This window comes from Alligator mississippiensis, chromosome 1, assembly GCF_030867095.1.
Source record: "Alligator mississippiensis isolate rAllMis1 chromosome 1, rAllMis1, whole genome shotgun sequence".
NCBI classification, from domain to species: Eukaryota; Metazoa; Chordata; order Crocodylia; family Alligatoridae; genus Alligator; species Alligator mississippiensis.
In genome coordinates, this window is record NC_081824.1 from 243,522,086 (window position 1) to 243,544,857 (window position 22,772).

At 47.6% G+C, this 22,772-nt stretch overlaps 2 protein-coding genes across 2 annotated transcripts; one reads left to right on the forward strand and one right to left on the reverse strand.

Annotated features, from left to right (window-relative positions):
- Positions 1 to 642: 642 nt before the first annotated feature.
- Positions 643 to 15,300, reverse strand: LPAR5 (lysophosphatidic acid receptor 5). The gene is made up of 3 exons (XM_014603908.3): positions 15,162 to 15,300; positions 13,544 to 13,799; positions 643 to 2,582 (listed from the first exon to the last, which is right to left on the reverse strand). Exon 3 carries the CDS (start codon positions 2,254 to 2,256, stop codon positions 1,180 to 1,182), a length of 1,077 nt encoding a protein of 358 aa, XP_014459394.1. The 5' UTR covers positions 2,257 to 2,582; positions 13,544 to 13,799; positions 15,162 to 15,300; the 3' UTR covers positions 643 to 1,179.
- Positions 15,301 to 16,783: 1,483 nt separating this feature from the next.
- On the forward strand, positions 16,784 to 22,553 carry LOC102573669 (protein Wnt-4). Its single transcript, XM_059724307.1, has 5 exons — positions 16,784 to 16,848; positions 17,276 to 17,501; positions 18,596 to 18,749; positions 20,618 to 20,760; positions 21,653 to 22,553. The coding sequence occupies exons 1-5, from the start codon at positions 16,784 to 16,786 to the stop codon at positions 22,118 to 22,120; spliced, it is 1,056 nt and encodes a 351-aa protein (XP_059580290.1). The 3' UTR covers positions 22,121 to 22,553.
- The last annotated feature ends 219 nt before the right edge of the window (positions 22,554 to 22,772 follow it).

Sequence of the window (22,772 nt, forward strand, 5' to 3'; positions counted from 1 at the left end):
GTAAAGGTGCAGACAAGGCTAGATTAACGCATAAGCAAACTAGGCACATGCCTAGGGCCCTGAGCTGTGTAGGGCCCCAGTCCTTTCCTGTGCAGTGACAGGACAAATGGCCCTATCCGCTTCCCTTCCCTTCCCCTCCCTGCCGCTGCAGTGTCTGCTTCCTAGTGGCAGCTCCGAGCCCCACTCCTCGCTGGCGGGGGGGAAGGTGGCAGGAGGTCTCAACCAGCCCAGGGCCCACACATTTGTTTGCCTAGGGCCTACTAAAGGGTTAACCCAGCCCTGGGTGCAGAGCTGACGACAGGGTGCTGACACTTGTGTGAACAGTTTGGAGCAGAGGAAGTGAGACAGGGTGATAGTGGTGAAGGCTGGTAATAGTGGCTCAGCAAGGGGTTCTTGCATTGCCAGTGTGCAGCTGGTCCCTCAGTTCAAGATTTACAGGGCTCTGGTACAGAGTGCAGATCAAAGAATATGTACACAGCACATTACTGCATTACTATAGTCTGCACCACCCATTTCTAACAGTGACATCTGGCCTGCTGCACTTGTGACACATACTACCGGTTAACCACACCTGACTAGATGACCCCTGTGGTCCCTTCCAACCCTACCACTGTATAAGTCACTGGCCATGTCTACACGAGACACTGACGGCATAGTTTTATTGTGCAGTCATGTAGTACTTGTATATAACAGGGAACACAGGGACAGATATGACAGGGAAAAGGAAGCAGAGAAGTAGATCAGACAAGGGAAGGGGTTTGGAGTGACACTTGGGAAGGTTATGGGTCTTTCTTCACACAAATAAGAAGAGATGGAAGGCTGTAGTTAAGGCCATTATAGGCCTCAAAGCCAAAAAGGTTGGCCTTTGCTGATTTAGTCCAACTGTCTACATAAATGCAAGATTTATTGTTTTAAACTAACCCAAATGCAGAAGATTGTACTTTTTCAGACACGTCACCACTATTCCTCCTTTTGTTCTAAAATACTTTATCATAATTTAATTGCAGTTCAACAGATTTTGGTCTGATGGCTTTGTATATGTGCTTACCATTGTGCTGCACTCACACCTCTGTGCAGTTTGAGCACAGCACTTTACAGCAAATTCTCACAATCTCCCTGTTATCATTTTATGACTCCTCCCCTCCCCCCTCCCAACTCAGCAGTCCCATAATTCCAGGATTATATTTCTGAGTCTTCAATGGGGCTGTTCAAAAATATCTTGGTGGGAGGTGATGGCAAGTCTCTATTGGAGTAGACAGTTCTCTGGCTGGGGATCCACTTTGTTTTTGAAGTAGAGTGCACTTCCCCAGTCTGAGTTTTGCCTGTTCTGTCCCAGGCTTGCCTCCGCTGCAATTTCTTGAAGGTGTTATGGAAACCTTCAGTGCTGAAGTAGTAGATAAGGGGGTCCAGAGCACAATTCATGCTGGCCAACAGCACTGTGACAATAAGAACTTGGCGCACCAAGGTCTGCGTGGATAGCTCGGCCTGGATCACATTGGCCTTTATCAGCCCATAGACAGCCAGAGTTGTGTTGTAGGGGACAAAGCAGATAACAAAGATGACGAGATTGACCACAAGCAGGCGGATGGTTTTCTGCTGCCGCAGGCTGTTTGTCTGGCTGACCCGGCACAGCTTCAGAAAGATCCGGAATGAGCAGTATATCACAGTCATCAGTGGCAAGAGAAAGCCCAGGACTTCAGCCAGGACAACCAGCGGGAAGATGCCATTCTTCCACAGGTCATTGCTGAAGCTCTCAAAACACAGATCAGTTGTCTGATTCCCTGTCAAGCAGGAGCTTGATTTGTGGACACCTGCAACTGGAACAGAGCCCATGAGGATGAGCACCCAGACCACCAGGCAGAGCAGCCGGGCCACCTTGGGGCGCCGCAGGTGGCGCCAGCGCAGTGGGTGGACAATGGCAACATAGCGGTCTAGGTTGATGCACATGAGGAAGAGGCAGCTGCCATACATGTTGATCTGGAAGAGGGAGCCAGAGACCTGGCAAAGAAAGTTGCCAAAGAGCCAGCGTTGGTTGGAGTAATAGTAGAGCCGCAGTGGCAGGGATAATGTGAAGAGCAAGTCGCTTACTGCCAAGTTGAACATGTAGATACTCACCACAGTCTTGAGGCGCAGGTAGCGCAAGAAGATCCAGAGTGCCGCAACGTTGAGCACGATGCCTGCCACAAAGATCAGGCTGTACCCAACCAGGTGCAGCCGGTGGTTGGCACTGTAATCCTTGCACAACTGTATTGCCATTGCCTCCTGGGCAACTCATGTGCCCAGGGGGGCACCAGCAAAATGTCTCAGTGATGTGGTGTAGGCTGCTGATAGACAAAGGGGGCACAGTGAGGACTGCAGAGGGAGATTATTCTTCTCAGGAGTGCAGGAGGCAGATCATTTCCTTGGTCCACTACTGGGAAGTATGGGTGTGTTTCTTTTCACTGATTCTTTCAGCCTGTGGTTCAGTGGATCACTTGATATGGGTGACCAGGAAGTTGCTTATTACTGGCTGTCTTACCAATCCTTCCCAGCAGTTACAGTGATGCAGGTGGGTTGCTGAATCCTTGCCAGATGTGGACTTCCTGATCAGAACAGAAGATCAATAAAGGTGAGTTTAGTTTCCAGGGGAACTCTACAGTGCAGGGATGTCAAATATATGACCTGCATCCAGCCTATGGAGCCTCTCTACCTGGCCTGCCTTACTACTGGTGTGGCTGGGAAGAGTGGCTTGCCACAGAATCCAGGGCACTTGGGCCCCAGTGGATGTGGCAAACAGCGACAGAAAGGTGAGTGAGGGCTGACACAACCCCAGTTACCCTCTGGTCCTTTCACCTGTCTGCACTGCCACCACCCTACCTCCCTGGCTACTGGCTTCTGACACATGCCTTGTTGCTGCCATGACATAGGACATGTGGCAGTGGCAGCCACTCTAGCAACTCCAGTACGGGACATGTGGTGATGGTGGCAGCTTCAGCTCCAGCATAGGGCACGTGGCAGGGATTGGTACCACTGCTGCATGACCTGGGTTGGAGCTAGAGCTGCTGCTGCTACTGCCACGAGATTCGGATCTGAGCTGAAGATTGCTGCTGCCACAGCTTTCTTATACCCCAGGCTTTCAAGGAGACCTGCAGTCTGAATACAGCCCACAAGAAAACTCACAGTACAGATCCAGCCTGGAGCACAAGACAAGTTTGACACCCCTGCTATAGGGGGTAAACATTCCAGGGTGGTGGCTTCTCTCCTTAGAGCTCATTTAAAGAAACAGAAGAAATGTAAAATATATACAGTGGGAAAGAAAGAGGGATGGAGGAGCTGACAGGACAAAAAGGTAATGGAAAAGAGGTTAAATGATTCCCAGTGCCTGGGATGAATGCCCTGCTAACTCACCCCTAGTCACACTACTGGACCCTGGATATGACCTAAGTGGTTGGTAAAAATCTGTAATAACACAACTGCCTGGAGCAGTACAACAGACAATTTGAAGCTCCTGGAAGCCTTTACTATAGGAACATCCATGTGCTTCTGTCCTCGTTGCTCCAAATGTTTTGGAGAGAAGAACATAAAAGGTGCAGGGCACTATACACATTTCTGTGATACAGCGGCTGGGGCATGAGCATGTGCTAGGTGAGGAGCTGAGGGCCTCAGGCACTGCTGAAAGAAAAAGACTTCCTCTCTGCCCCAGCTACACATGCTGCTGCCCACGCAGCCCTCAAAGCAACACTGCATCTCTGGGAGCTTGTAAATACTGCCTTTCCCTGCACATCATGGACAAGTTTGCACAGTGTTTTCACTACAGTCCCCGCTTGGATATTTATTCCCCTTCTGACTGTGTTAGTTCTGTAATACTGTTGTGGGAGGAGGGCTTCTGTTGTACATCTGTGTGTTACAGTCTGTGTGTTAGTGCAATGCAAACAAGGGCCATGAGGGACTGGTTGTGTCAGTGCCCAACCAGTGTCCGACCCTGATGATGAGGAAGCTGTCACTTGGCTGGAAACTGCTTTAACCTTTTCTTCTGATTGGCCTGGTTCCCCATTTCCCTCCTAATGCTATAATTAAAACAAATACACACACACACACACACACACACACACACACATATATATGTGTATATATATATATATATATATATATATATATATATAAAATAAAACAAGAACAAAGTGTTGGGAAGAGACTGGCCTGAGTGTTGAAATACATTTCAAAAAGATAAAAAATCCTGACTGTGAGGGTGGTCAAGCATTGGAACAGACTACCTAGAGAAGTTGTTCATCCTTAGAAACTGGAGAAATCTCCATCCTTAGAAACTTTCAAAAGCAAGACAGACAGTTGGCTGGGATGATCTTGCCTTGAGCAGGGGGCTGGATTAGATGACCTTATGAGATCCCTTCCAGCCATAATTTCCTATGATCCTTTGAGCTCAGTAACTTCTCCCTGAAGCTCATAATCTGTGATAGATAGGGTGACCATATATCCTGGATTGGCTGGGACAGTCCTGTATTTCAGAGGCCAGTCCCAGTTGCCTGGTGAAAATTAAAACAAGCGTCCTGGGTGCAGGGCTTTGGGTCTGGAGGCAGAGCAGCAGGAGCTGTGAAATAAGAAGAATAGCTGGAATTCTTCAAGGTGCTTGCATGGTGCTCACAGGTGCACACAGCTCCCACTGTAGGTCAGTGTGTCCACCAACGTACATGACCTTGAAATCTTTTAACCCTCAGTATTTGTGGAGATGACCTGCCTACAACCACTATTCCATTCCTTCACCAGTGCAGGACATCCAGGGTAAGGGCTACAGTCACATTGGTAGGGAAGGAAGTCAGGTCACAGGATCTCTGTGGAGGAAAGCATCTCTCCAGCTACTGTACGGTGAGCATACTCTCTTGCTTCAGTCAGCCCCCAACTTGTGAGTTCACTGCATTCTGCTACTTTAGGTGACCTGTCAAGTTGTTCAGGGCACTTGGCAAAGAAAGGCTGTGAGGTTTCATCGAGGAAGAATGCTCAATTCCCACTGAAGAATCGCTTCCTAGGGGGAAAAATTGTGATCTCCTCACTTTGCACAGTGTACTGCTGTTGTGTTGTCTGGCAGGTGGTGTTCCAAGTAAGGGTTAGGGGACATTTAAAACTCATAGCTGCTTGCCCCACCTACTAACCTTTAGTGTTAGTTTTGTGACACAGCCCAAGATCACAGATCCTGTGTCCAGAGATTAACCAAATGAGTGTCCTGGCCCTGTTACAAGAGCCTGGGGATGGGGAGAGGGAGAAAGGAAGTAAATAAAATACTAAAACACCTTTATGGGCATTTGGATGATCTGTTCTCTAACAAAAGATACCAGTACTCAGAGCTGGCCTTAGGGGTGGGCAGCATGAGCAACAGCTCAGGACGCAGTGGTCAGGGGGTGCTGGCAGCATGGTACAGGTTTGTCAGTAGAGGCGGGGGCAGGGTGGCACAGTGCAACTCTGGTATTACTGTTCAGGCAGCTAAAGGAGCTAAGAGAGATGATTGTTAGCCCCTGTGAAGTAAAGCACAATGGGTCATTAATGGGCCATTAACTCCCTTAGCAACCTGAACAGTAAAACACACCAGAGCTATACCACCCAGGAGCTGGGCCAGAGCTGGGATGCTTGTTTTAATTTTCCCTAGCCATGACCCTTGCAAGTGTGTGCCAGGGTGTGCAAGTTAGTGCAAGCATGTGCAAGAATATGCAAGGATGTGGTGGGCTGCTTGTTTTAATTTTTACTGGCTGTGAAACTTGGAAGGAAACAAAATGTGTCAGGTACCTAAGAAGAGGATATCCGTGGCGCAGAACAGGAAACAAATAGCTCAGTTAATGACTGCAGTGAAAAAAGATACAGATGCAATGAACAAATGCTTGAGATCTGTTAACAATAACCTGCTCAGTAGTAGCAAGATAGTCACAGTGAAGACATCAGACAAAAAATGCATAGGTGACCCACAGTTCAACTTTCAAGAATAATGGCAAAGAAATGAAGACACCCAAACAAAACAAATTCTTCATCCAGACCAAAATAATGACAATGGCTTTAGGGATAGAGATGAAACAATTCCCACTATAGGCTTTGGCAATGCCATTTCTGATCTTGGTTTATGACCTAATCTAGCACTGAAAATTCAAGATCTGCTAGTGATCAATGGTCCACCAAAAAGATATGTCTTTTCTTTTGGATGAGCAGAATCACCATTTTTCGATGACATTTTTATACAGAAATCTTGAAAATGGCAAAGGTCTGAAGCGGCACTTGCTACTTCACTCAGAGTCCACTGATAAGCTTTTCTGTTTCTGCTGAAAGCTCTTCGACTTGAATTCCAAATCCCCATGGGGGGGGGGGGTCAAAAGATTAGAAGCATGTCTCAGATTTTTGTGCATCATGAAAAGTTGACTAGTCATTTCAATTCCTGCTGAACATAGGACAAAGCAGAGCAAAGGGTACAACAGGATAATTGCATACATGGAGCTTCAACATGTGATTAAACAAGAGAAAAACACTGGGAAAACATTCTAGAGAGGCTCATGACAATAACACTTTATCTTTCTAATAATAATATGACTTTTCAAGGCTCACCTGATGGGCTCTTCACAGCAAACAATGGGAACTTCCTGGGTTTGATGGAATTACTAGGAAAGTAAGAAGTATATTTGTGATAAATACTTTCCAGGAAGGTAATGGGTTGCTACTCTGGAAAAACAATCCAGAATGAGATCATTGAATTATTGGCGAAGAAAGTGCTGCAAGACATTCTTAAAAGGTTGAGGAGTGCCAAGTACTACTCCATAATATTGGACTCCACTCCAGATGTGAGCTGTTTGGAAAATATGTCTTTCACTGTTAGGTTCCTTGACAGTTCGGATGGCAAAGTGACCATTCAGGAGTTTAGTTTTAAAACAGTGGATAAGTGAGTCTACGGGGTTGGGTGGGGGGAAGACTAACTGATACTATACTTACTACTTTGAAGGAATGTGACATAAATATCTGAGATTGCTGGGGCCAGGGTTATGACAATGTTGCAAAAGTGAAGGGCAAAACAAGGTTGTACAGACAAGATCCTTAATCAAAACCCAGGAGTGTTTTTCATTCCATATGGATGACATTCACTCAATCTCGTGGTGGTGGATGCTGCAATATCTTCAATGGAGTCTAAGTCCCTCTTCAGCATTCTGCAAAGAATCTATGTTCTGTTCATTGTTGGACGATTATCACAGATCATATCAATGTCACTGCTAAGCCAGCATGCAAAAGTCGCTGGGAATGCAGAATTAAAATTGTTAAAGCTGTTCAATTCCAAATAGCCAAAATCCATGATGCCCTCATCACATTGGCTGAATCAGAGTAAGTTCACCTGGGGGCACCATTTTCACTGAGGCCAGTTCTGCCAGTACTCTTGGGGAAACTTCTGGTAAGTTCTTACTGTGTCTAATTAACTGATAAACCTATCTAAACTGGATGGAGGTACAGGTTTCTGTTTAGAGTTATGAAAGTGCATGGTGTCAGTTGGCATAATAAGTGGAGCCAGCCTCAAACAGAGATTCCTAGTTGACAAAAGAGTTTTAAAATGAGATTTTTCATTGCACAAAACTTCTCATGAGGGACTGTCATATGACTCAGAGTCCAACCTCTATTAATTCAACTGACTGAGGAGATGTAAGAATGGACTTATTTTAATTGATCTTGAACCCTGCTTGAGAAAACAGCTGGAGAACTGCATGAACATATATGGAGATGTATTACTGTGTGTGCTGCAAATCAACTGAGTACTGAGATGATGGTACAGGTGAAAAGGGCTCCATGTCTTCAGGTACGCAAGTACCGCTGAGACACATTTGGTAAACGTTCTTGGAGATGTGAGTGACTGAACAGTAAGACTAAATTATTAATGAAACCCATTGACCGTGAAAAATAGATACTACTGTGGGCTGCAAATGGACAAGCATCCAAATGCTAAAATAAAGAATGAATCTGTTGAGACATTTGAGATGTAATGATGGATACCCACCTCCTTTCTTGCTCAAAATGCGGAAGTAGTGGACATAGAATCCATTGCCACACAACTCTTGAGGCATCATCTCAACTGCATCCCACCAAAGAACAAAGTCTACTGCCACATGCAGCAGGATATTTTGACAAGGGCAAGTGAAAATGGTTGAGGCAAAGTTGGCATAAACTAAAAGTTACCCTGTTTGCTGGATAACTTCTAATACCCATAGCCCACTCATTGTTCCTGGATGATCTCTTGAGGATTCTCCAAATTACCCAGGGTGGGGGGGTTAAGATCTGGAAGGGCCTAAAATCATCAGCAATAGAAGGAACAGATAGTGTTACAATTTTCTCTGGTGATGATGATAAACTAGTTAAACAGGTTGACACTTATTTCACTTCAGACTATGATCTTCCTCAGTGTGAAAGTCTTGTCAGAATTCCTAAGGAAACTCTTGAGCTAGTGGCTGAGCTATCTTAGATGGCCCATTAGGTGGAAGTAACTTTTCTCCTAGATGGGGGTATAAATGAATAGGAAGTGTCTGCTCCTGAAACCAAGGATTCTATATCAACCAGTAAGATGAAGATTGCATCCTTAAGAAGAGGGCATATGATGGACACTAAGATACTTGAAACTTCTTGGAAGCTTGGGCTCTGTAAAAAGAAGTGTATGTGTCTGTTCAGTTAAAAACAGACGGCAAAGATGCTGACTCCCATTTTAAGAGAAATATTGGTGCTATAAAAGACAGCTGCAGAGAGGTTTTTGTAACAGTACTAGAAGGGATTTGGATAACATAAAGAATGGAGAGATGTCCAAGAGGAGTTTCTGATTCCAGACAAATTATGTCTGTAGATGCTGTAAAGACAGCCTGCACTAAGGAAGATGGTACTGTGCATGACTGCACTGAAGAAACTATCTCAGTAGATGTGAAGTTCCTATGGGGATGCAATCCTAAAGATTTTTAAGCAGACTGCCTTTGTGGAGGATCCTCAGACAGAGATACTTTTCATTCACCTTTTCATCAAAAATAGTTTCAGACAGGCATCAAAATCTTTTTACATGTGCTTAAAGAGAGTTTTACAAATTAAATGTTTCTTTGAGATATGCACTTCCTCTAGCTGAAAAAAAGGAATGTATGAGCTTATCATTCATTAACAAAGCTGCCTCACAGGTCAGGTGGTGCTTAGAACCTGGAGACTGAGTCTCAGTCATAGGACCAGTTCCACAATGCTGTTCAAAAACAAAAGAAAAAAAAAAGAATCCTCTTTGCTCAGCCCTCCCCCACTTTTTTATTGCTCCAGTGAAACTTATGAAGTATAAAACTATGAAGAACTCTTTTCAAAGATCAGTGGAACAGAGAACACTTCCCTGCAGATTTCAAATGAAGTTCCACTGCCCATATGAAAACTACGTTTAAATTGTTGAGACCACCAAAAGGAATCTATTTCCCTGTCCTGTCATAACTACACAGTAACTATACATGCTCTTGCTAACCATTTTAGATGATGGACTGAGAAGGCTAGTAGCTGCAATTCTGTTGAGGATCTGGACACTCCCAGTAACTTGACATAGAACAGTGTTTTTCAACCTGTGATACGCGTACCCTTGGGAGTCTGCGAGACATGGGCACGCGGGTGCTACGTTTTGGTCTTTGCCTGCTCGGGCTGGAAGTTCCAGCTGCCGCCCCTCCCGCCGTGTCCAGTGCACCGGGGCTTTCACTCCCCAGCATCAGTGTGCCAGGGGATAGAGAGGGAGGCCCCACACAGGCTGCTTTGCCCTGGGCTGCGGTGGAAAAAATGGGTCTCGGCTCGTGGCGGCGAAACCTAAGGTGCTATGGTGGGACTTCCGGTTTCGCTTTTGCCACGTCGATCAGCAGGGGATAAGTAAGGTACCAAAGGTTGAAAATCACTGACATAGAATAAGTATTCAGAGATTTCTGATATTGAGGCTACTGTTAGAGAGGTATTATTGTTGGTCACCTCTAGCAAGCACCTTCTCTGCTTGTAAGACTAGATGGTTTTTATGGGTTTTAGTAGAGATCTCTTGTACTTGGACTGGGCAATAAAGTTCTGAAGCAAGCCAAGTTCCATGGCCCAAGTACATAAGATGGAAAGGTTCTTAGGAGGTTGAATCTCTCCCTTGTTTTGTGATTAGTAAAACAAAGGATTTCCACAAGTTTTCAGCAGCAAGTCAGAAGGCCATTGTTACATGGCCCATGCTAGTGCACCAGAAATGCTCTGATGTTGTTCTGTGTGATCTTTTCATTGCACCCTTTGGTGTTAGAGGAACTAGTGAAAGGCATAGGGAGCCCTGTTACCAGTTCCTGGAGGACAGTATCCAATATCAATTGTCCATACTTGTTCTGAGGCAGAATTTATTGGATTTGGTGCTCTGAGTGCTAGCAAAGAGATCTGAGTCTGCTGCCCCAATTTGTGAAAAATCTAGTCTCACAATTTTGTAAGTGAAATGTAGTTCTGAGGTTTTTGGTTGTAGCTGTTTGTAGAAGTGGTTTCCTGAGTTTGAAGGAACTAACTGATTGGTAGGAGGAGTCATGCTGCTACTCTACTCAGAAGGATCATCAGAAGCAGTAAAACAGAAGCAGTTACTGGATCTGAACCAACCTGGTATTCATATCTATTCTGTTCTATTCATATCTATTCTGTATTTATATCTATGAGTTTATAGGGGATGCCACACCTAGTGTCTTACATCATGACACAGGGCACACACACTGCCCTTTGGACAATGATTAGAGCCCAAAGACTCCAAACTTAGCTGCTGGTAAATTCTGCCAAAGGAGGGCCTGGAGACTGTTCTGTTTCAGTTACATGTCCATGAGGTGAAAAACTGATACCCAGAAAATTAAGATGGGTGCATGCTTCATCGAGACATGCCAGACACCAAACATATATCATAGTTGGGAAGGACCCTGGAACAGGGTACATGCCATTAGAACCTCACCATGGGTTCTATTATGATGGATCCTTTCATCTGTGGAACCAAAGAACCTTGAAACTAGAGAGCCTCGCAACCCAAAAGTTGTCTAAAATGTTAAAAACAACAGTCTAACCTAAAATAGTTAACAACAACAACTCGGGACAAAAGTGTTTTCAGTAAATTCAGCAGTTAATGAAAAATGGGACAGAAACTGCAGGTCTGCACAGCATCCCTGCTGAAAGGAACTGAGGCAACCCAGGCCTGTGTCATAACCTTGCCTTATTTGAGCTGTGAGGAAGGGTACACAGGTTCCCCAAAGGCCAATGTTCCTGGGAGTTCCACTGGACTGTTGCACTCCGGGGGAATCCAGGTTTGCAGGAGCAGAAACCACTCAAAGAGGAATGCTAATTATCAACAATCTAATCTATTTGTCTGTTTCCACTTGAGGTTCCCAAAGCTTTTTACAGATATTTTGTTAATAAGGCCTCAGAGCCCCCACCCCAGTGGTCACCTCCCAACCCATGCCATGCAACCACAGTTCAAATTACACTTTGACTCTTGGGGAAGTCTGCAAAAAAATTGGTCTGCTCATCATGATGTCCCTCCCAATAAAATCAGAGACACCCTCCACCCCAGGTTATGATTTTCAAATCTTACAGGGGGGGGGGGGGGGGGGGGGGCTCTTGTTTTTTTTTGGGGGGGGGCGGGTCTCATCCCCCCTGAGCTCCCTCATAATACAAACCCTGCGTGGAACTATATTTAGGGTATGTCAAAGCATCTGTGGAATGGCAGTGCTGCACATCTAAAACAGAAAGTAAAGGTGTACTCTTAATCAAATCAATGAGCAAAGGCAATTTAGGAAGGCAAAATGGAATCATCCAGAGTGCGAGTAAGACCCAAATGCCAGGAGATAATTAATGGCCACCTGAGTTGAAGGTGTCTTTTTATGTTATATCTTAAAGAAAGGTATTTCCAGCAGCAAAGTAATCCTTGGCACCGTACTGAGGCACTGGGGTCAGCATTGGCTCTTGCAAAAGAGTACACTCTTGTGTGTGACTTTCAACAATCAGTGCTGAACCTGGGGTGTGTGTTCCTTAGAGGTCTCCCATCCAAGTACTAACAGAATGCTGCTTGACTTAGGAGAACAGCTAAATCTCCCCACATGCACTGTACAGAGCAAGATGCACACATGTGGACATAAGGGCTTGTATCTCTAAACATGTGGCACTAGCTGGAAGATATTCTCCAGGGAGATCAGTGGGGTGATCCCTTGGGCTACATTTCTTTTAGATTAAAAGAAATAAAAGATGAAATAAAAGATGCAAAGAAATAAAAGAACCCAAGCCTCCTGGACAAAGCACAACACAATTTTCTCCGCTTAGCACAGGCTGCAGCTTAGCTCAGCCTGCAGCAGTTCAGGATCTGGGGGACAGTTACTCAAGGGTTCTTTATACCAGTGGTTTTCTGGTATATACCAGGACCCATCTTTAAACATCAATGGCCAGTCCCAACCCAGTGCCCCTCACTCCCAACCCACTACCCACTGCCCCACAGTGTGTGGGCCAGGGATTGGGTGTGTGGGCCAGGGGGGGTGTGCATGAGGCATGGGGGGCCCCAAGCAGCTCCTCACAGGCTGGAGCTCTGCCATCCTGCAAGGGTAAAGCCATGGTTTCCCATGTTTACTCTTTTAAAGTAGAATCCATTTTTAAAGTTTGTTCAAGACCCTTTCATATATTCTTGTGATCCACTTTTGGGTTGTGACCCACAGGTTGAGAAACACTGCTTTATACCACTACAGCAGCATCAAAGGCTGTAAAGTTATGCCTTGAGAAGGTCCTTGGTATAGCAAGCTGTGGATCTGATTTCACGGACCCCAGAAGCTGGCCTAGGATTTCTGAACACAGGCATTAAAAAACATTAATCCAGGCCTTCAAAAACAAAACCAAACAACCTCCCCCAACCCATCCCACCAAACCAAACTGAACCAACCCCTCTCCCCCCATCCCTCCCCCCTCCCTCCACAAGACTGACTTTAAAATAATGAGGGACATTTTTTTTGCTTGTATTTTTTTTTTTTAGCATATTATTTGTAAGTGAGTATATTTGCTCTCTGAATGCTTAGGGTTTTTTTAGGTGAATTTTCTGGCCTTCTTCGGTCACCACCAAGACTAGAGATCTACATGTTTTCTTAATTTAAGATTAACTTTTTAACCAATTGCTTGACTCAAGGAGATGGGGCTTTAAGACAAGCACCAAATAGCAAGACCCGTGACATAATATGGTGAAAGTAAGTAAAACTATCACTCCTGGTGTCCTGAAGTGGGCTGTGAATCATCTGCTGTTCTAAGGGATGCTTAGTAATGAACCTTCCGCGCTGGTACCCTGACCTATCCGTCAGTTATATAATGCAGTTTTCTTTTCAAAGGCTGATGTTTTCAGGCCCCTGAGTTGAAACAAAAGCTTTGATTTCCAGGCCCCCAAGCCACCTGAGAGAGGTTCATGGTATTCACAGGCCTCCAAAACAAGGTCTGGTTACATATACATACAAACTCACATTCAGCAGTTTGCCATCCAGTAAGTCCTTCCCCCCGCCCCTCTAGCTGTTTTCTGTCTCCTTACCTCTCTCCTTGCGAGGAGCTGGGGCGTATAAGTGCTCTTGATCACACCGCTAGTGAGCCTTCAACTCAGAAACAAATACAGGCATGGATTGGAGGGTTGCCCCCTACCCCTGCCCATCCAAGTCATAACAGACCATTTTTTTGGGTGGCTGTTTTTTCTGTCACCATTTCATCTTCCCTCCTCATTCGCTTTCTTCCTGATGTTCCTCTGTTGGTTACTGAATGTGAACTTTGCTGTCAGAAGCTGATACGCTGAGCTAGGATTTTATGAAAGCAAACACAGTTGTAAAAGGGAAGTAAAACTCAGTCAAGATTGCAAGTGTCGATTGTGCATTGTGAGAACAAACGGAGGAGCACCTGTGCATCTGCTCCCCACTTTGCTGTACTCACAGCCCCCATACCACATGTGACCAATAGAAAGAAATCACCTGACTGAATATTTCCAGCTGGGGGGAGGGGAAAAGATTAAATTGAAGAATGAAAGGGAAATAAGAAATAGAGGCGATATTAATCATTAGCGGCAACAGTGGTACAAGAGTCCTCCCCTCCAGAGAGTATGGTCAGCCCCTCAGACACTAGTGATTGAATGCTGTAGGCATGAAAGTCACAAGTGCCTCCCAGGAGGAAGAAGGGCCTGAAGAGGAGAATGTTTTGGCCTGAAGAGGAGAATGCAAAACATGACACATAGGGACAGAGAGGGACTTGGGACAAGGGTCCCATGGCTTGGGACAGAGTGGATCAGCTTCAGAATGCAGGTGGAGCACGGTATGGTGCTTGAGGGCTGAGTTAGCAGGAACTAGCAATGCAAGGGAGCACAGGGGAGGTCTCTGCCCCTGTGTCTCTGGTTATCCTGATACTTTTTTACTACTCTGACCTTAGTTTTGACATGGCCAATGTCCCCCCTCCCCTGTGCCCCACTTCGGAGGGATGTTTGGTGTCAGCAAGACATTCTCAGGCTGCATTATCAGCCCTGTGCTGTTATTTCCCTCACTGAGCACTTGCTACCTCCTGTCCTGGTGAGAGCACCCTCTGTTGGGGCTCAGCAGAAGTTCCCATCACCTACACTTTGCCCTGCAGGCTCCTCACCACCTGGCCTCTTTCTCTGCAGCCCCTGGCCAGCTCCTCTGCCTGTTGGACGTTCCTCCTCGTGTTTGTCTTTCTCACTCTGTATGTCCCTTGTTCTACTGTCACTGCCTCTTCATTCAGTGGGTGACATGCCAGGGAATATATGTCTCTGCTGCTCATAAATCCTGAGAGGAGACAATGGCATCCCAGCCACTGATCTCATCCAACTTCATTTTAGTACTTGTCTTTCTGAGCCAAACCCCTTTCCTGTTTCCTCGTTGCTGGGATCTTTGTTCTTACAACTTTTAGTGCCTGTTGAATTCCCACTGAGACTCCAGCCCTATTAAAATCTTACTGAAACACTTCTCCCATTACAGAGCACAGAGAGTTGTCTCTCCCTTGATGGGAACCAACATCCCTTATCACAGCTCAGCCCAGCATCTCTGGTTCTGCCATGGGTATTCTAGGCCAGGGGTTCTGTGGGGCTCCCATTCTGGCACCCAAGGGGTTCCCTGTGGTCTTTGGGTGTCCCATCTCAGATCAGTTTTACCCACCTCTCTGGGTTCCTGGCACTGTAGCCCACAAGCTGTCATTCGCCATCCCAGATTAGGGCAGGAAGCCCCAAGGTTTGCCGCTAAGCTGTATCATCTCATCTCAGCCTGCCAGGAAGAAGCAGCTGCCTGCATTTCCTCGCCCCCCTGCCTGAGTCGACAGCAGGTAATACCAGATTGCTGGGGGCGTGTCCGTGGTTACACCCTGGTGCTGCAGATCCCAACACGTCTCCTGCCAAGGAGTTCAGTCTCCACAAAATGTAGGTGATAAAATCAAGTATGGCTAGATAGGCAGGGAGAGGGAGACTGCAAGACAAGCAGAGAAATGGGTAAACAGCTGGAGCCAAGAGGGAGCAGAAGGAAGAGCCCATCATGCAGAATGCTACAGAAGGAATTCATACTGAAGGCAAAATTTGTAAAGCCGGTGACAAAGGGGCTAACTCACACAAGTCATGAAATAAACATAGCAAGGACCATGTGGCAGCACTTTCTCTTCTATGTGATTTATACCCTGCACATGTGTGAGGGTTGATGTGTTGCCTGTTGGGATCAGCTAGATAAGGAGGATCTCCAGTCCTCCAGGAGGGTCAGGGTTTCCCAGTCCTGTTCAGAGGAAATCCTTTCGCTCCAGATCTCCTGGCACAAGCACACAAGAATTAAACTTGCCTGTACTCCTGGGAGCTCCCCAAGGCTGTTTTTTTTGGGGGGGAGACAGCATATCTACCCATATCTACCCAAATTGCCACCCAGATTAAGATGCTGTCCCTGTGCCTGGAGCTGTCCCTTCACCGGCAGATGTGGGGGTGGGAGTGAGCTGCCAGGGAAAGAGTTAAGAGATCCTGGAAGCAGCAGCTTGGGCTGTGTCTGTTTGCTGTAGCTACGAGGGTTGCAGGCTAGAAAAGAGGAATCTGTATCACAGACGAGCCAGACAAGAGAGTCACCAAGGAAGGCGTCTGGGGATAAGGGCAGCCCAGGCTGACACCTGCTCCCCTCAGCTCTCTACTCCCGGGAGCCAGCCCTGGGACACTCCTTGCTTCCCCAAAGTGACTGGTGGTAGGAAGAATCGATGGGAAACTGAATCATCACCTGACAGCGGGCTGGCACCACGAGGGTCTTGCTGCACAGTGGAGCCTGTTTGCTACCAACCAGTGCTAGTTGGCTTTGCTTCCTGCTACCCTGTGGGCAGTGCAATTTACTGTGGGAGTCAAGAAGCACTGACTGCCTGGAGGGAAGAGCAGAAAGAGAGGGAGGCTGAAAGCATCTGCCCCAGCTGCGGACATAACAAATCTGTACACGGAGCTGAAGGGGCAGTGCCTGCCAGCTATTTATGCTGCACTCTGCCCTGTGAACCCCCTGGTGGGGCCCTTTGCCCTGGATCTGCCTGCTATGCCTGACAAGGGGATGCCCATGCAGTACTAACTGGAAGATTTCTTCATGTCCTGGGGGTCCTGTGCTGCCAGGCACCCAGCAGCAGCTCATGACGGTTGTGAAGAACTGGAGTACTTGCTCTCCTCCGTGCTGGATGAGGGTTGCCCTGGGAGTGACCTTCTGGAGCTGCCAGGGGAGGGAAAGGGATTTGAACAGCCCAGCAGAGGGGCTGTGGGTAAGATTCCTTCAGTGACAAGATGGAGATTGTCAAGCTGTATACACTGCTGATTCCAGTACAGCATGTCCTTGCTGTGACCTGGCTGTAAGTATCCTGTGGTCTGGAATGGTCCCATCTGAAGGAGCCCCTAGGGTGGGGTCAGGGCCCCATTCCCCAACCAAGTGGCTATGGCAAGTCCCACAGGGAAGCGAGTGTGGGGGACACATTCCAAAGAAGGTACTTAGAGGGGTTCTTGAATACATGAGTAGGAGAGCTCACCACCCCAAAGGGGTCAGTTTGGGGTGTCTGTTAGGGGCCCCAAGGAGAGGGGGTCAGGAAAAGACAAAGAGAGAGAAGTTGCTCAATCCTTGGGGAGGGTCAGAAATGTTATTCCACAAAGAAAAGTAGATCTCTGGGCATTTCAATAGTTTCTCCCATGACAGAAGTGAAGTAACAAAGGTGGTTCCCACTGCATGGGCTATTCACCCAAGTCTTTCCCCACCTCTGAGCACGGTTCCACCCTGCTCCACAGGTACCTGGCAAAGCAACCCTCCTTGCGTGGGGTCCTACGAGATCCTAGTGCCTGTGAGGGTTTAAAGGGCCTCACAGAGGAACAGGTACAGATATGCCAGCGACAAGCAGAGGCCATGGACTCAGTAAAGCGGGGTGCGGAGCTGGCCGTAGAGGAGTGTCAACACCAGTTCCAGAACCGCCGCTGGAACTGCTCTACTCTCCAGGGCCTGCAGGTCTTTGGCAAGGTTGCCATGCAAGGTCAGAAGTCAAGAAAGAAGCTGATGAGGAGCAGTAAATATTGAATATTTGGCTGATCTGCCCAACTGCTTGCCTAACAGCAAACACAGCCCTAATGAGCACATTAAGACTAACTCTTAAATCTCAACTCTCACCTTAACACATTTACCCTAGTTCTACTAATATGCAAAACTAAATCAGTGTTAGTACTAACAGTAACTGTTGGGCTAAACCTATGTCAAGATTGAGCCCTAATGCTCACCAGGACTATTGTTGCTATTGCCCAAGCAACCCAGTAACCCTTCTGCTCTACAAGACATTCAGCCAAACCCATGGGGAACATCCTTGTGTTGGGAGAGTAAGATGTGAAAGCATGCTAAACACCTTGGAAATTGAATAGGTAGTACCTAGTCAGCTTCTAGGTGTTTTCCTTTTCTCCAAGACGTTAAAGCACTTCTTTACTCAACATCAGAAAGGAATCTGCCTATGTTCCCACAGTAACACAGAAGTGCTTGCTGATACATTAGACACAGAAGTCCCATACTTCTTTCCTGGGACCCAGAACAGGATTGTACTCTCTGGTGCTTAGCTCCCAGAACCCTGCATGCTGGGGTTTCAGGCCTTTCCCTTGTGATGGAGTGTCCCCAGAATCACTGGGGAGCCTGATCTATGAGCTCCTTTCCCTTGGGTCAGTTGCACTCCCTTCTCCACCTGTGAGCTTGCAACCCACAAAAATTTCCCTCTCCAACAAGTGCCAAGTGTTTCCTCCCTGTCAGGAGTGGTGGGGCCCAGAGGAGAGTGCAGCCTGACAGACAGAGCCTCCTGAACACCCAACCCGGAGGGCCCATCCTCCTCATCTCCAGAACCTGAGACTTCTAGGAATGCAGCAAAACACACTTTAATGGCTTGCCCAGTTCAACCCCTCTTTGAATGACTTGTTCCTATACCTGCAGGGAGACACACCAATGTTACACAGCCTGTGTCTCAGACTGCCTCTGGGTATCTAACTCCAATAGCAGCACAGCATTTCCTCCACTAGTAAAGGATCTGAATGGGGAAAAAAATCATTCAAAAAACCCGGCGAAACCCCTGCCTTTAAAAGCCTGCTTCTCCCCCTGCTACAGGGACAAGAGAATCTGCTTTTGTTCATGCCATCTCCTCTGCGGGAGTAGCGTTTGCCATCACTCGGGCCTGCAGTCGTGGGGAGCTGGAGAAGTGTGGATGTGACCGCAGGATCCGAGGGGTCAGCCCTGAAGGTAATAGAGGAAGAAGGGCTGTGGCTGGAGGAGGAAACTCCCCTGCTAGCAGGAGAGCAATGCATAAGACAATAATTCCCAATGGGTGTGCCATGGTGCACTATTGTGCCATGACAGCAAAACAGAAGTGTGCTGCCAAAAATTGTGCTTTTCTTTCTTCTTTTTTTTTTTTTGTATTTTAAACTGGGGGGCACCAGCTGTGTGCAGAATTGTGTGTGTGTAGAGCAGCATGTGTGCAGGGCAGTGTGTGTGTGTGTGCGTGCTTGTGTGCAGAGCAACATGTGTGCAAAGCAATGTGTGTGCAGAGCAGTGTATGTACAGGGCAGAATAAGCGCAGGACAATGTGTGTGTGCAGAGCAGCTTGTGTGCAGAGCAGTGCATGTGTGTGTGCAGGACAAGCAGCAGAGCAGGCTGCAGCAGAACGCAGCACAGCTGTGTCCCTGGGGTACAGGCAATGTGAGTGGCAGTAGTGTGCAGATATCCAATCCCAGTAGCTCATCCCAATGCGTGTGCAGACATCCAATCCCATGCACCCCGAGGGCAAACTGGGTGACCCCCTGGGGCCCCACACTTTAGGGGGCCAAATTACACATCAATGTTGTATTAAGATACTTTCATTGCAGTTTGGATAAGGCAAAGTGAAACTGAAATTTAAAATGTCTGACTTGCTTATAGGTCATCAAAATTAAGCCTCTAAGGGGCCCCAAATGACTCGCTTGCCCAGGGCCCCAACTTGCTTGCCCAAGGCCACCGCTGCACTCAGCCCTCACTCCCACCATACAGAATTTCAGGGAAAACTTGCCAGAAAATGTCCCTTTGCACCCCAGGCTGCCTCAGCCATGCCTGTGACCTACAGCTTCCCAGAACAACACAGAATTTTTTACAACTCCCCAGCTGCTGCCCCAGCTTGGCCTGACACCACGTTCTCCGAGGAGGGCTTTCCCTGTGCCTGTATTGCTGCCACTTATCCCAACTTCTGCTCCCTGGCTGCAACACTAGGACTGGACAACTGCAAATTACATTTGCGCCACCACTGCCCCCCTTTTCCCTGCTTCCCTTTTCAGATGTAAGAGTGAAGTGTGCTGTCAGTGCTAATACAGAAAAAGGTGTGCCCTGGGTATCAGAAGTTTGAGATACACTGATATAAGGAGAGAAGGGCAGAATGCCAGAGGCTGTGAGAGAGAGAGCAAAAGTGGAAAAACACTTAGTTGCCATCACCTGTTCAATCTCTCTTCTAGCATCCACTCTATGCCGCTGCGTGACGCAAGAGTCTGGGCAAGATGGACCTCTGGTCTGACCCAGTCAATGGCACATCTCCCTACACATCTCTGCAAAGGGGACAATGTCAGAGAGGAAAATTAACAGGGGTGGAAAATAATGCCTCTGCATACCCCCGGGATGGTCCAGTACAAGGAGACTAGTGACAGGGACAGATCATATAATCTTTTCCCTGCTTTAAGGGAATGAGTGTTCTTTTCTGCATTCCTTCCTTCAGCCCTACTCCCTCAGTCTGGAGTACCTCCATATCTCTACTTCAGGGCTGCCCAACTGGCAACCTGCAGGCTGTGTATGGCCAGCAAGTGGCCCACAGAGCTTGCTGGCATGGATCCGGAACCCAGGGGAACCCATCACTCCCACCCCTTCCCCACTGCCAAATTCAGGGTCTTTAGTAACCAGTGGTGATGCAAATCAATGGGAAGGGAAAAGAAAGGGTGAGCAGTGGTATTGACTACCCCCTCTTTCCAGCACTGTGCCAACAGAGGTAGGCTATCTAGTCTGTCAGGAGCCTTGCAGTCTGAATCCAGCCCACAGGGCCAAATGAATGGACCACTACTTCCCTACCTCATCAACATGTCTCTCTGCCCTAGGGTTCCAATGGTCAGGCTGTTCTGATAACTTGTCCTATGGAATTGCCTTTTCTCAAGCCTTCGTGGATAACCCAGAGCGGAGCCGTGGCATCTCCTCCAGTCGAGCTCTCATGAATCTGCACAACAATGAGGCTGGTAGAAAGGTGAGGCCAACATTAAGTGCTAGAGAAAACATCCATATGTTGAGGACCTTCCCCCGATATCAGACCCCAGCCCTATCCCCACTCCCTTTGTCCACCAACTGCCCCAGGAGAGCCTGACCCCTCTGAGCAGATCCACTTTTCTGGGCTTTTCACTCAGGGTGTTCCTCAAACTCCAAGAAAAGCATGTTCTGTATAGACTTTGGGGTGATCTCCAGTTCCCCACCCACTGCAGAATAGTTTCTTTGCCCTGCTACAAACTAGAAGTGGATCAGCTTCTGTAACATGAAACATTTTCCCTTACTGTGCTCTCAGTGGCTCCCCAACCCTCTGTCTGTTTCTGAATGAACATATGACTTTCATTAGCCAGAGCCTTGAGGGTGGGTCCTGCACACCCCATCTCGCTGAATGGCTCCCGCTCTGTTCCTTCATGTCAGAGTGGATCCCCTTTCCCCTCCTGCTTGAGTACAGTAGATCCCTTTGACAAATCAGAGCCCGCCTGTTTCCCTCAGGGTGGATCCCTTTCCCCTTTGCACACAACTTTCTGTGAATAGATCTTTATTATACCTTGCAGCACCTCCCCTCCCACCTGACTGAGGATGGATCCCTTTCAATTAGTGTGAAGGGAACCCTTCAGCAGATGAGTGGAGCAATTACCTCTGCAGCAAGTATTTTTCTCATCCCTGAGTGAAGGGTCTCTCCCCACACACATAGCTGGCAGACTGTTTTCCTTGGCCTTTATGTCACACCTCCTTCCCACAAGCTGTGGCCCTGGGAAGGGGGAAGGTCCACTGTGACTCAGGTCCCCTTCTCCATGCCTGGGCAGGCTTTATGGGGCAGAGAGAAGCTTAGCAAGGCCTCCTGCCTTTTCTGAAAGTTGCCATCTTCTTGCCAGGCCATCCTGTCCCACATGAAGGTGGAGTGCAAGTGTCATGGGGTATCAGGCTCCTGTGAAGTGCGTACCTGCTGGAAAGTGATGCCCCCATTTCGCAAGGTGGGCAATGTCTTGAAGGAGAGATTTGAGGGGGCAACAGAGGTGCACCCAAAACGAGTTGGTTCACGCAAGCTCCTGGTGCCCAAGAGCTCCCGTTTCAAACCCTACACAGCTCATGACCTGGTCTACTTGGTGGCCAGCCCAGACTTCTGCAACTGGGATTCCCGCCGCGGAGTTTTTGGCACCTCTGGACGCCAGTGTAACCGAACATCCCATGCCATGGATGGCTGTGAGTTGCTGTGCTGTGGGCGAGGCTTTCGCACAGCCCAGGCTGAGGTGGTGGAGAGGTGCAGCTGCAAGTTTCGCTGGTGCTGCTCTGTGAAGTGCAAGCAGTGCCGGCACCTGGTGGAAGTGAACAGCTGCCGCTGAGTAGGAGCAGTCAAATGGGGCAGGGCAAGTGGCACGGGGGGGAGAAAAGGAGGAGAGTGCCACCCTGCTAAGCACAGGCAACTCTGGGGAGAAAGTGGGAGGGCATGGCTCAGAGAGAAGGGCCAAGCACTCCCCTGAGGAAAACATCTGTGGGATAATGCAAAAGTGGAAAGGAAAAGACACCCTTTGCCAACTTGAGAGAGAGGGGAACAGAAAGCTCCAGAGGGTGGCATCTCTTGGGGAGACACACATGGGCTGCTCCTCTCAAAGAGAGGTCTGTGTGGGGATGCACTGGATATTAGGGGTTATGGTTTTACTTGTTTTTATTGGCTCGTTATTTTATATACTCATGATTTTTTTGGACGTGGGGTTGAACTCAGAGTCGAGTAAGCCCTTAAAATATTAAGAATAAAATGATGGTATTAGAAAGAGACACATGTGTTTGCTCCTTCTGTGCATGAAATCTCAGGTGCTGTCCTGGCAGTCTGCCATAGGAGACTAGGGTTCGACAGGCAGATGCTGCAGCCAAAGCCCAGGGCCATTTGGGTGCAGTTAAATGAGGAGCACCAGTGAATATATAGAGAAACAGTGAATATATAAAGAAACAGCGCATGTACAAGGGACACTGGTGAAGAAGTCAGTGTGGGGGAAA

Bases quoted from the DNA above. Each gene is read 5' to 3' on its own strand.
- LOC102573669 (XM_059724307.1), top strand. From the start codon at position 16,784: ATGGAGATTGTCAAGCTGTATACACTGCTGATTCCAGTACAGCATGTC. The intron at 16,849-17,275 runs GTAAGTATCCTG...CCTGCTCCACAG, and splicing joins GTCCTTGCTGTGACCTGGCT to GTACCTGGCAAAGCAACCCT. The intron at 17,502-18,595 runs GTTGCCATGCAA...TGCCTTTAAAAG, and splicing joins GCCTGCAGGTCTTTGGCAAG to CCTGCTTCTCCCCCTGCTAC.
- LPAR5 (XM_014603908.3), bottom strand. From the start codon at position 2,256: ATGGCAATACAGTTGTGCAAGGATTACAGTGCCAACCACCGGCTGCAC.